The 13,104-nt window shown below is 39.6% G+C and overlaps 1 protein-coding gene across 2 annotated transcripts in view; it reads right to left on the bottom strand.

Moving 5' to 3' along the window:
- The window catches only part of nlgn1 (neuroligin 1), a 528,571-nt gene that overhangs the window by 4,184 nt on the left and 511,283 nt on the right, over nucleotides 1-13,104 (bottom strand). For both annotated transcript variants that reach the window (XM_049588039.1, XM_049588040.1), the window contains 4 exons: nucleotides 10,650-10,916; nucleotides 9,155-9,516; nucleotides 5,998-6,158; nucleotides 2,229-2,385 (listed from right to left, as the gene is read on the bottom strand). In XM_049588039.1, coding sequence (XP_049443996.1) covers nucleotides 2,229-2,385; nucleotides 5,998-6,158; nucleotides 9,155-9,516; nucleotides 10,650-10,916 — 947 coding nt within the window. The remainder of the gene's footprint in view (nucleotides 1-2,228; nucleotides 2,386-5,997; nucleotides 6,159-9,154; nucleotides 9,517-10,649; nucleotides 10,917-13,104) is intronic.

Here is a 13,104-nt window from a genome sequence, read left to right as displayed (position 1 = left end):
GTGGGAGAGAAAATGAGGAGAAACCATAAATGACAAGTATCTTTGGAAGAGCATACCAATGTCAGTGACATTGTATTATAATGAGAATGTACAGTAGTCATACTGACAAGCTGGATACTAATATCTCAGATGAATTTTTATGATTCAGAAGCTTTGCTTTGCATAAAGTAAAATAAGGCAACAAAAAATGAGTACGGAGAGTGCAGATGGAAGGCTTTAAAAAAAAAAAGGCAATTACCATAGTTTAAGTCTAAAAGACCCTCACAAAGTATCATCAGTGGCATCAAATATCATAATTTTATTGTGAGCTGCATGGATATGATTTGGAATGTAGGTGCTACACTGCTACTTTTGGAAATAAAATAATTTGAGCACAATTAATCTGCAGATATAAGTATTGCTTATTAATCTGGTTACATAATTATAATGGAAAGCAAAGTGATTTCTGATGTATAGTAGCAAAACCCCAACTTGTCAAACACTGACAGTGGCCCTTGGCATCTGATATCAATGCACCCTTAGCAACTGACATAGTGTAAAAAGCAAGAAAGTCAGCGTAGTGTGGAGGCTGGGGTGGTCAAACAAGCACATAAATTTCACCCAGGAGACCACTGTTTGTGTCATGTGTGAAACCAAAATTCAATATAGATTAATTTTAACTATGCAAGGTAGTATGCTACGTGACTTATGTGACGTTATGTTAGTAATAAATGTACTTAGTTTGAACTCAAACCTTGATCAAACCTTAACCAAGTTAAGTTGTTGGAACCTAATGAAGTAGATCTAAAAACTATGTAGGCTATACATTGAAATTTTATTTTTGAAGACACTATGCATGTAGCAGGTGGAAATTAACGCACCGTCCTTGAACATCCAAAACTGACACTAGAGGTATTGATGGGCAGGCCAATTCTTTTCACAGTAATGGTTCCTCCAAGTTGATACATGTAAATACATCGAACCTTTCCAACTTTTTGTTTTGATACTTCATGATCTAGTTCTAGTTCAGCTAGTGCTGCCCACCCCACAAAACTCTTTAATGCATTACCAGCTGCCATTTATTTGTTCATGTTAATAAAGATAAGATATTCATTTTAATGCATTGATTCAGCATCCTATAGGCTATATAAGCTCAATACAATGTTACAGAAATGTCACTGACCAACAATTTGATTGTCTCTGAGGAGCAAGTAACAGAGGCCCGGATTACCTCTGAGCCTTGACTGCATTCGTGTGGTAATCTGAAAAACTAGTTTCTGATCATACTGCATGGGTCACCTGATCTGTTTCCTTGGCTACTTGTCATACAATACTCTGAGTGACAAAATACAACATAACTTCTTTGTAGCCTCTGCGTTGTTTCCAACTTACAACAACAGCTAATGAACACCTAAGAACGACCATCCGAAGAGCACATGAATGCACCATTGTCTTTAAAGCCCTCTAAGGCTGATTGTTATTTATAATACTGGACTTTATAGAACAAATTGGAACTGAAATTGAATTGAAAGTATTATTTGTACAGCCCTTTTAGGCATGCTTTGTTATTGGGCAGTAACATTGACTTGACTTATCCATAAAGCACTTTGGGTTGCCTTTGGGTATGAATTGTGCTATATAAATAAATTTGCCTTGCCGTTAGCTCTGACTGGGGAAGGTCTCAGCAGTAAGTACCGTAGTACAATAACAGCAAGTCTGTGAATGGGAAAAGGATTGATGAGTACTCAGGCGTTCGATGTGCTGGTTTGACCTGATACAAACTGGACATACAGTCATTCAAAAAAATTATTTGCTCATTTTCACCCACCACTAGCAACAGGGGTACAGAGAGCATCATAGTTTGACATGTAGAGCCACTGACCAAGCATTGGTATTTTTGATGAGTTGGGAGTGAGAATGTGTTGACAGGAGACACTGAGACAGGGGCAAACATGATCTGATTGGTCAGTAACTGGGCTGTTGATACGTTTTATCTGATCCTCTAAATTTGTCCTGTTCCAGTGCTGGTTAGCTGTGTATCATAGGTTACTGTTGTAATCTATCCTAATTTTAAGCGACCCAGTGCCATAAAACTTATTAAAACCCAGATAGCTGGCTTTGCCAATGTTCCTCTCCAAAATCTGTGTATTCCATTCCAGGATGGCTATCGTAAGTATTCAGCACTCACAGTGTTGAATACAGTGCTGAATCACAACAAGAAAGTACATTATAGCAATATCTAACTGTACCTTGTTGGCCCGGTAGTGCTCTTTGACCCGGGGTTTCAGGCCAATGTGCAGGTAAAGCTGGTCTTTCTGATTGTAGCGTGTCCATGCCACTTCTTCAAAGCGATTGGGCTTGGTGTGGATGAACTTGGTGTCCTGGGGGACAGGCTGGTTTGGATCCCTAAGAGAAAAAGTAAAGGAGGAAAGAGTTTCTAAGGAAGGAATCCACAGAGAGGTGAGATCTGCTGATGGGTTTATAGCAGAGCACTACGCAAGTGCATTTTAAACAATGCAGCAGTAGATACGTTGCCCCCCATGAAAGATGCAGTCCTCTCTTCGCCAATCAGTAGTGGTTATGTTACCCTGTAGTTGTTTACTTTAGGGGACAGAAAGAACTAAAGTTAAACTAAAGGTGGAGTGGACCTTTTGGGACTGTCTGTTTATTAAAATTTTAATTTTGACCTACGTGTAACATCTCCCTCAGGCTAATCAGTGTAATTATGAAAATACTGGAATGCAGTGCTGAGATGCAGCCCCCAGGTTTCATCAAATATTAATCAACAGTTTCTGAGATATCACACCTGATAAAATCAAAAAAAGGTCAAAAGGGGTATTACTGCTCACAGATGATTGGTTTTCTAAAGATTCTGATTGAATGAAAAGGTCTTAAGATAGCTAATAACATCAAAAGTTTCTCTAATTTGAAGTTTTATTCAAAGGCTAAGAAAAATTAGCATGTCAGTTTTTAAATTATGGATGTCTTGTTAAGAGTGAACCCATTTATATATAATTTATACATAAAAAGAAGCTTCCAGCCAAAGGAATATGTTTGGGTAAAGATGCAGTTCAACCATACTGATAACTTCCATTAATGCTTCAGCAGCTGCTATAAAGCAAACTAAGAAATAACTATTTAATCTTATGTGCCATCTACTTTTGGTAAACATAAGAATAAAGCCATAATAACACAACAATGTAAATGCAGGTCTGCAGCCCCATACGAACTCCCCCTTATATTCCGTTTATACTGAACAGCTCATGCACATTCTGCATGGGATCCTGTGCTAAGTAGACCCCCTTACACTTAATCTGAGCAGAATAGAGCCAGCCATGTGAGCTATGGAGGCCCATTCAGACCCACTGAGAGCCCCATTGTCTGAGAGCGGCATAAGGAGCCAGCCAGACCTCATCAGGAACACGCTTAACCATTCAAATTGGCGGCATAAATCTCCCAGGTACCCGGCATTCCACGTCAATTTGGGGTTATATATGTAGATCATTAGTGCCTTTCTCTCCCCCTCAGGGCTACTGGGCAGTGCACAGAAAAAGCCAATGTCCCCCCATTACGCTGTTGAAAAACAATTACCGCCATGACTATATGCTCTAAGGCAGCATGAGACAGAAGGGCGGGGGGGATTTTAATTTTGTCCCACCGAGAATGTCACTCTTCAGGCTACGACCATTAATTAAGAATGTATTTGAAGATATGTAGAGGGTATCTGCATAGAATACCAATTACACTGTACAGTTCATAAAACACGATAGCATAATTCACCACTCCTGCTCATCAAATATAGGTTATTATTGAGGAAACACAATTACAATGAAATTATCAATTAGTTCATAGTGGTGTAATTGCATGTGCTGTAAGAGCAATTACAGAACAAATGGCAAAAAGTATTTAAATAACCCTGTGGCTAACCTTTATGTAACTATGTTATTTATGGACATGCTTATAAATCAGCATGCTCCATGCACAATGACTGGACAGATCATTTGGAGAATAACATATTTCAGTCAAAAGACATTCTCTGTGCATGACAGCCTGTTAGTGCTCATGCAGGAGACCAGTAATCAGACTTCTCCTCTACCTCTGACCTTATTTTGGAGCAATGGCTTCCTTTTTTTAATTGTAGTAGTGAGAGCAGACGCTGTGTCAGTTCAGGTTTTTGATTTATACACACACACACACACACACACACACACACACACACATATATATATATATGTGTATATCTTTCTCTTACAGCATGAAGACGGATATAACAATTAGTTAAACATTCGGCAGTGGTAACAACTAGTTGAGACTGGTATTCTTTGTGTTAGTCCAGTTCCAGTCAGACTCAGACTGGAATCATTTTAAATGCAAGGATACATTGCTGTGTAATGATCTCTCCTTTCATCCACCCACTCTGCTGCTACTGTTCCACTGACTGAAGTCTTTGTTATGCACATACATACTTCTAAAAGCTGATGAGAAACCCAGTTTCCCCTATGCATAGCCAAGACGTTGCTATTCCCCAGGAGAAATCGACCAGGGTAAACCGGGTTTCTAGGTTTCTCTAATCCCCCTACCCCATTACAGAAACCAAGTTTCTAGTTTACATGACATTTAAGAAATCAGCTTACTGGAGAAAACTAAAGATAACCCAGTTACATAAGTGCATGTAAGTGTATTAACTGATTGACGTTTTTTTTTTTTTAATTGTCACTAGGCAGCCACACTTATCTTAAACGCTATTTTGCTGTAAAATAAACTCACGAATTTGTATCTTAAAGATCCCATATAATGCACATCAGGTTCATACTTTTATTTGGGGTTTCAAGCTTTAATGTTCAAAAAACACATTATTTTTCTAATACTGTCTGCCTGAATGTAACTGTGATCACCCTCTGTCTGAAATGCTCTGTTTTAGTGCCTGTCTCTTTAAGACCCCCTCTCAAAAATCCCAGTCTGCTCTGATTGGTCAGTGTTTCCGGGTCTTCCACATCTGTGCTCCTGGGTCTCTGCACTGTCTTTGCAACCAGGGAATGACTTCAACAGAACTCTAGTGGCAGTTTCCACCTTTGTATAGTATAATTGTGACATCACAACTTCACAGAAGCCTTGACGGCTTATTTACAGGCAGGGATACTGAAAAAAGACTGTGTGCATTTCTCTGTGGATTGAGCATTTTGTTACTTTTATAGTATTTATATAACACTTATACCTGCTTAATAAGAAAAAAAAGAGAAACAAATCTATAGGATGAGTCAGTCAGATGAGACAATCTGCTATCAACTGTCTGGCCTAATTACAGTTTATAAAAAGTTAGAAAGTACTTGAGGCTATAGTTTGCTAAGATATGTCTAGCGGCTTTCCCAGGGCAATGATTAAAGTGAGCTCATGTTACGTAAACACAGACCATGTACCCTACCACTTGTTGTCGTCAACACCACAAAGGGCCTGCCTCTTAATTAATCTAATTAAACAAAGGGAAAAAACACCAATGATGATGGGTACTTTCCGGCTCTGAGTTGAAGTTTTTTCAGCTTGAGGTGTTCAGGGAGCTCCAGCAAAAAATACGAGGCGCCAAGAAGGGAAAAATGGGAGGTTCTCAGTGACACAAAAGCAGTGAGCAAAATGTTTAACTCTTATTGGAAACTATTAGAAGAAGCCACCCCAGGCTGCAAAAATGCACTCTTGCTGATTGGAGCTTTGTTTATCCTCTTTCCTTAAACCACTGACAAAACTTGGTTGTAACTATTTCAGACATCAAAACTGAGATGAATGACTAAAGCCATTAATTTACAATTAATTCTCATACATACTAGTTAGAAAATGGGTATATAGTAAGTCTGAGCTACAGCTACTTCAGTCAGCGCTCTTAATGCGTAAACCTGGACTTTCAAACTAGCTTATTTGAACACAGGTTTTTGTCAAAGTCACAATGGCACTGCCCCAGTCATCAGGGATAACACAGACAGTGAGTAATATTAGCCCCTAGTGGCCACTTTTGTCATGGCATCATACCCTGTCTTGGCGAAGTTTGTCCAGTAGGTCATAACCACGGCACTGAGCATCACGTCATTCTTGGAGAAGTTGCAGGGAAACAGCTCTGTTGGTCCAATCATCGGTAGGCCAAACACATACGGGATTTCATCTCCATGTGCTGCGTCTGCCCACGGTGGTACCTAATGAGCAGCAGATGATTCAAATCAGATCAGTATTATTACATTTATGTGACAGATACAGGACACTGAAAGGCATTATTTTTGCTGCTGACACACAGTGGATGTTTTGACCATACACAGACACAGGCTGATCAAAGAAGCTGGGAAGATACAATACTTTTGAGAAAGAAAAGGGGAAATGAGATAAGTTTTTAATATTATTTTGCCTGCCATATCTGGCCCATTATTCTTTGTATTACAGAGAGAGACAAGATGGGGAATAAAGGAATGGCGCAGACAGAAGAGGATGGCTTTGGGCTGAATTTTAAACTAAAATGTTGAAATACACGTTATGCGCTGTAGCCTGTTGAATGAAAAATATGCCAAAAGAAAATGTGGGGAATTAATCACCACTCCTCAGTTTTTTTTTCAGTACTGTATTAGGACTAAGAACTAGGACTAATTAGTCAGTGTAGCTGTGTATAAGCAAATAACAAAATATGCAGAAAGTAGTTATACAAGTCAAACCAGGAGAATGGAGTTAGGAAGCCAGAACTCAAAAAAGTGTCTCTTCTTTGGCTGTAGTCACTAACAATAATGTAATTGGAATAAAATTAGACCTTGTTTTGTGCCATGAAGTGTTATCTTTGTACTGTAAGGCAATCTGCCTACCTTTCACAAAGCAATTAAGTTTCACACAGATCTCTACCCAAATGTGACACAAAGAAACCCATTCTAAAACTTTCTGTGGAGGCGGCTACCGGCTGCCCGCTCTTCAGTGATGGTCTTTTTGGATTACAGTAATTATAGAAAATTAAATTGTGTACAGTGATTCTTTTAGTGCATTTAAAGCCTTAAGGTGTGCTCAAGCCGAGGAAAATGCAAATTTCAGAGGTGGTGCAATTGCATACAAAGACAATAGGGAGCTGCGAATGGATGCAAAAACATGATAATTTGCTCCAGATGGTGCAAACTGAAGCAAAGACATGTCCGCATGAGCTGACAATATTTTAACTCCACACTCGTCTTCACCAGAATTTACAGAGTCAACCAGTGTGGAGAAAAACAAGATGAACAAGAGTTCACAGATGTAAAACAAGTTCAAATTTGCGCAAATAAAGTGAGGGGAAAATTTCTTTTCATTCAGTTCAAATAAGGGATGCACAATATTGGATTTTTTTTTTGCCAATTATCGATATGCCGATATGTAACAACTTATTTGACTGATACACAATACCAATATCAATATATCAATTTTTCCTCAACCTAATTTTAGGGATCATCAAGTCCCTTCTGTAGTGGAATTAACATCATATTATGCATACATACTCTTATCGTGATGGCCCACCAGCAGATGGAGACATGAAATACAATACTTTTCAGTGTACAGTATGTGATATTCATTCAATGTGCAAATTACAGGCAAGCTGCAGAACGGGGTGATATTCCCGCCATGATTAGGCAGTGTAAAAGGGGCTCCAGTAGCAGCTGTTAAGAGTAGTTACCTTAACAGTTTTTATGATGATCAAAGAATAAGACAATTTATGAGTAGTTAATTCTATGTACAGCTAAGACGATCTCATCCATATTTTTTGTGACTATTTGAATCTCCCAATCAGAGGTGTGGAGGATGATCCAGGAATCTGGAACCAGACTTCTTGAAAGCACCTTTAGAGCTTCAACTTAATGTAATCAAAATAAATAAATAAATAAATAATATACCATATGCACTTGCTGTAAATCCTACTCTGCTACTCCCTAAAAAAAACCTAATATAATTGAGTAAACATTCTTCTGTTGTCCTAATACTCAATTCAGAGTACTGAATATAGAATTTACTTGCATTGTTGGGGATCCTTAATTTTTATTTGGAGTAGCCCAGATTATTATGGCACGGATTCAAATGTCACAGATTTGTCAGCTAAACATTCATTCTACTGTACTCTATCAAAGTGTAAAGATTAGTAATGCTGTTTACACCACATTCCAGTCATACCTATATCTTACAACTTCAAAATAATACAATCAGACAATTTTGCCTGTTTTTTGGTGGCAGGAGTCAAAATTAGTCATCCTCAGTCCCAGTTAACATTGGGTGAGAGGCAGGATACACCCTGGGCAATAGCTATTCAGGCACACATTCACAGCTATGGGCAACTTAAAGTCACCAGAACCTATCCGGATCCTCCACATCATAACTTGCATGTCTTTGGACTGTAGGTGGAGACACACGCTGATACTGGGAGAACACAAACTCTAAACAGAAGGGCCCAAGTCAGCTGGCGGGTACAGACCCGGAACCACTTTTGCAAAATGAGTCCAGGGGCCAGTTTCTAGGGAAGTGAGGAAGCTCAGGGCTTTGGGGGATCCTCCCCTGGCACTGATAAACAAGCTCTATTTAGATTTTGTTTACACACTTTACCACCTTGTTTATATTCAGGGTTGAAAAAAATCCCCAGTGTGAATCACTATGTTTTTATTGTGAATTAGAAAATAGTTGGTGGGCCAGTGTGGCACCCTATCGTGGGCCAGATTTGGCCTGCGGGCCATAAGATGGGTATCACTGCTCTAATGGATGAGTTTTTTCATGTTTTTCCCAAATGATGTAGAGATTTCTAAAAATTCTATTATCTTAAATGGCTTGAAAAATAGAGCATGCAGCTGTAGCAAATGGGGGAAAAAAATCTCCCCAGGGGAGCACGTCCCCGGAGCACAGTAGGTTTTGGCTGAGCTCTGAAGTTTTACAACGTCTGGCTCCACCCCTGTTTCAGAGTTGATACAGTACAAGTAACTGATATAAAAATGCTAAAATTACCAGTAGCACTTTAAAACATAAAATGAATTCTTTATAATCTCGAGATATCTCAGATTGTGGCTTTGTGGTTTTGTCTCTGTGAGTAGCAACTGAAAGCTTTACCTGGCGAGACAAAGAATAAGCCAACAGAATTTTGTAACTTTCATCATTATTGACAATCCATAAAATACATTTGCCATTATCCAGACATCCAGAGACCCACCTGTTCTGTCTGACAGTGGTGGTAAAAGGCGTAGAAGTATGTCGGTGATCCAAAGCTGGAGTGCAAGTCAGCTGTTGCGACAGCTGGTGCTACCCACTGGTGATCGGTGAAAAGGGCCAAAAGTGTTTTCCGGCGGGTCTCTGGGTTGTGCCTGTCGGCCCAGTCGGTGTACATGAACTTGATGGTCTCTCGGAGGATGTCTTTGCCCTCTGGGTAGCCATAGAGATCATCCACAAAGCTGGACACCGCATAGTCAAAGTCATTCGCTTGAACACCATTTTCGTTGTCCACGATGAGCTCCACGAACTTAAGGCCCTCGCCCTGGTTAACTCCCAGCATAATATCATAGTTGAGGAACTCACCTTGAAAGAGATGGTGCAGATAGTTATTAAACAGTAAAAATAAAGGGTAAAAACACTGTTGGAAATTGATGTGCCCGGTTGCATAAATTACCTGAAGTTTTAAGCCTAAGTCCGTCCCTTATGCAAAATATTCCCCCAAACTAAGAGGTTCATATAGGAGCATCACATAAAGCCTGATAGGTTGTCTCCTTGCCTAGGTGTTGAGACTAAGGCTCACAAGGTAGATACCGTCATAACATAGCTCAGCCTCCCATTCATTGTCTATGGAGCAGCTTCAGACTTTATATTCCTATGGCATCACAAGTTTGAGACTAACCTCTCTGGTTTCTGGCTTTGAGAGAGAGTAGCTCATGTTTCCAAATATTCATAGACTTTTTCTCGGCCATGGAAATAACATACTGGAACTCCTAATTTAGGTGGTGCTCCGCTTTAAAATAATTCTGTATTAATTTCAGACTACGTGTCACTATGAGTGAAACGACAAAAAGTAACCTTTTAAAAAGGAACATTTTTTTGGGGAAAAGACATACCATAATTTGGCACCCCTAAATCTTATTGAAAACTGACCTCTGCAAGTGAGAAATTTAAAGGATGAAGATCTTAATAATGCACTTTACTTATTTTTATCATTGCAGATTTATGACAATGGAGTTCTACTGAGTGAAACATGATGCCAAATTCAGCAGAACAACTCAGTAATATAAGTAAATTAAATTAATAGTTTGGTGTTTGAGTTTTGGCAGAGATTTTGAAGATAGACTGATGGTGTTTGCTCTCACAAGTTATGCATCACTCATATTGTCCAGTGGGTTTTCCCCTTCCTAAAAAATGTGTCCTACCTTCTACTCCTCTTCAGTCACCACAAATGCAGCTATTGTCTCATATTCCACAGATAAATGAACTTTTAAGAGACTGGTATGGGTCTGATAAAATTTCTGAGGGCAACAATTACTAATGACCTTCTATCAATGCCAAATTCCAGTGGACAAGGACAAACACTGAGAGAGCAAAGAATTTCCCCTACCAACATCCAAAGGAAATTTTATGCAACTCATTATTTTTTCTCAGGCTTTCTTAGGTGAAAATTTAAGGGCAATCTTAGCCATTGGCTCTTAAGCAAAATGAATTAATACCTTGCTCCATAAGTATCTGAGGGTCATCAGGTATAACATCTCCATCAATAACAGGTCCAAAGGCGATGTGGTAGCGGGCTGGCTGGATATCCTGATCCACCAGCTCCTTGTAATGTTTTCTCTGAAGGCACCCCACAAGCTCCACAGTGTCCTCCAAGTTACAGCCCACCTTACGGGCCAACATTCGGGCGTACTTGGCTGGCTGGAAACTTACAGCCCAGCTGGACAGAGCTGTGCCACTCTGTGCAATGGCCCTCTGGAACAGCCCTGGGAAGACGAAACAGCAGAGGAGGAAACAAAGCAACAAATTATCATCCTGAAACTCTGGTTTGAGGACTAAAAACAACTTCCTCTGAAGGCAAAGACTACCAATCACACCTATCATCTGTTTCTAAAATGTTTTCTTGGACAAAAGGCAAAGCAGGTTATACTGTAGATTCTATAAACTCATCAATGAATAGCATGTTCCTTTATTGCCATGCACACAGAGCCCCTGTGGTTCAACTTGAGTCAATACCACATACACAACCTGCAAGACAAAGGTCACGGGACAGGTGCATTTTAAGCTTGTGCAGTAGTGTAAGACGATGATCAGTGAGGAGGCTCATGACACATTTGTCATTAAAAAAAATGTACACTCTTCTCTACAGAAAAGGTAAAGACCTAACAACCTCATCAACGTGCTTCATTTTGATATTTACTTTTGACAAAGCAGTGCCTTATAGCCGAAGTTGAAATCTATGTAAACATTTTCAAATGTCAAAAAATAATTGTGAGAAAAACAAACAAAACATTATTTTTTATTGAGTCAGTGTCCCTGATAGAACCCTTTATGATTATTCATGCCAACAACTTCCAGTTTATCAGGTTTTTAAAACCACAGTTAACTCTACCATGTCTGTTTTATGATCACATTGTTTTCCTGCAAATGCTATAATATGTGTCTGTTGTCCAAAAAAGACATCTATCAGCTCAGTCCAGAAAGTCTGTTCAGAGATATATCAGATAATAAAAGTAAAAACACAACAAATCTAATTTATTAATTAGCAGTTTAGACTGAAATGTGCTCATTGTATTCATATTTATTTTAAACAAACTCAGTAGGAAAACTCTGTCAAACCCTCAGCTGGTACAGTCTACAAGATAACACTGCAGTAATAGGTCATACGGTTAGTAGTAGTCAGTCAGCATAAGACTCAGCCAGTTAGACTGTTAGTGATACTGCTAGTTAAACTACCCCTGTCAGTCATGAGACCGTCACCTTGCAGGTCATATCGGTCCACAATACCACTTTTCCACCAAAATTAGCAAGTGTATGTGGGTTTTTAAAACATGGGAAAACCCGCTAAAAAGGCATTAGACTCCTTTCCCATTGCCAGTAGACCAGAGCTGTGTACATGGCTCTGCAGCAGATGACTATGCCTTTCTTTGTGTGTGTGTGTGTGTGTGTGTGTGTGTGTGTGTGTGTGTGTGTGTGTGTGTGTGTGTGTGTGTGGTGTTTTTTTGGTGTCTCATAACAGATTAGCAAACAGCAGAAAGCAGCATGGTGGCAGGAAAAAAATGCATGGTGTTTTGTGGTGGTGTGTCATTGCATCTCACTGGCAAAATTACCATGTTCACCTGGACGTTGTGTTCCAATTAATGTGGATTGGAACTGGAGCTGATAAACAACTTTGAACTGCAGAGTGATTTGACCCCAGGTGTGAATGCCAATTGTGACCTTCCCATTACATTACAAAGCCAGGTGTTAGTGGGTGTTAGCGTGTTTTTATGCAGTGGGAAAGGTGCTTAAGACTCTTCTCACTGGAGCACCAAAAATGTTGAAATCAACTCCATATATATACTTCCTAAAAAATGCACAACTTCCCCTGTATGTTTGCCAAAAAACAGTGCCCTGCTGTTTTGGAAATTACTGATGGGATTAATATATCAGCAAACCACTATTTGCCATGTAAAGATATCATGGAGTAATGGCCTCCTGAGGCGAGAATGAAGTAACACTACCCCTGTGTGTGTTGATCTCCAGATCTCCAGTAGATGGTCTTACTGCATGTGCATGTAGTATCCCACTAACTAGAAAATCGCCATTGCACTGCATTGTTTTCATATGGCGATTACGGCAGATATCATGACAGCCTCATCGTGACGTCCTAATGCCCTGGTATCCCCCAGGTTGACAACGTTAGATCTAGCAACACTCTTGCAGTTGTTAGCACTGTTACACTGCACTGTTAGCTGCTAGCTTTCTGTTGAGAGCCGCACGCAGTCAATCAGACTCTAAATTACAGATATGCTCTGAATGTCGTATGGAGCCAAAAAGTACAGCTTTTACTGTCCCATTTTTTTTAAAACTTTACTGTGAACCAGTGAGCCACAGAAAGCGTAGGAAGGTCAGAAAGCTCTGAGAGAAGGACTAACACAGTGAAATCTGCAGGAGCTTAAAATGTATTCCATG

Source organism: Epinephelus fuscoguttatus, linkage group LG10 (assembly GCF_011397635.1).
Source record: "Epinephelus fuscoguttatus linkage group LG10, E.fuscoguttatus.final_Chr_v1".
NCBI lineage: Eukaryota > Metazoa > Chordata > Actinopteri > Perciformes > Serranidae > Epinephelus > Epinephelus fuscoguttatus.
Note: the sequence above shows the minus strand (reverse complement) of the source record. Positions and strands in the feature narration are given on the sequence as shown.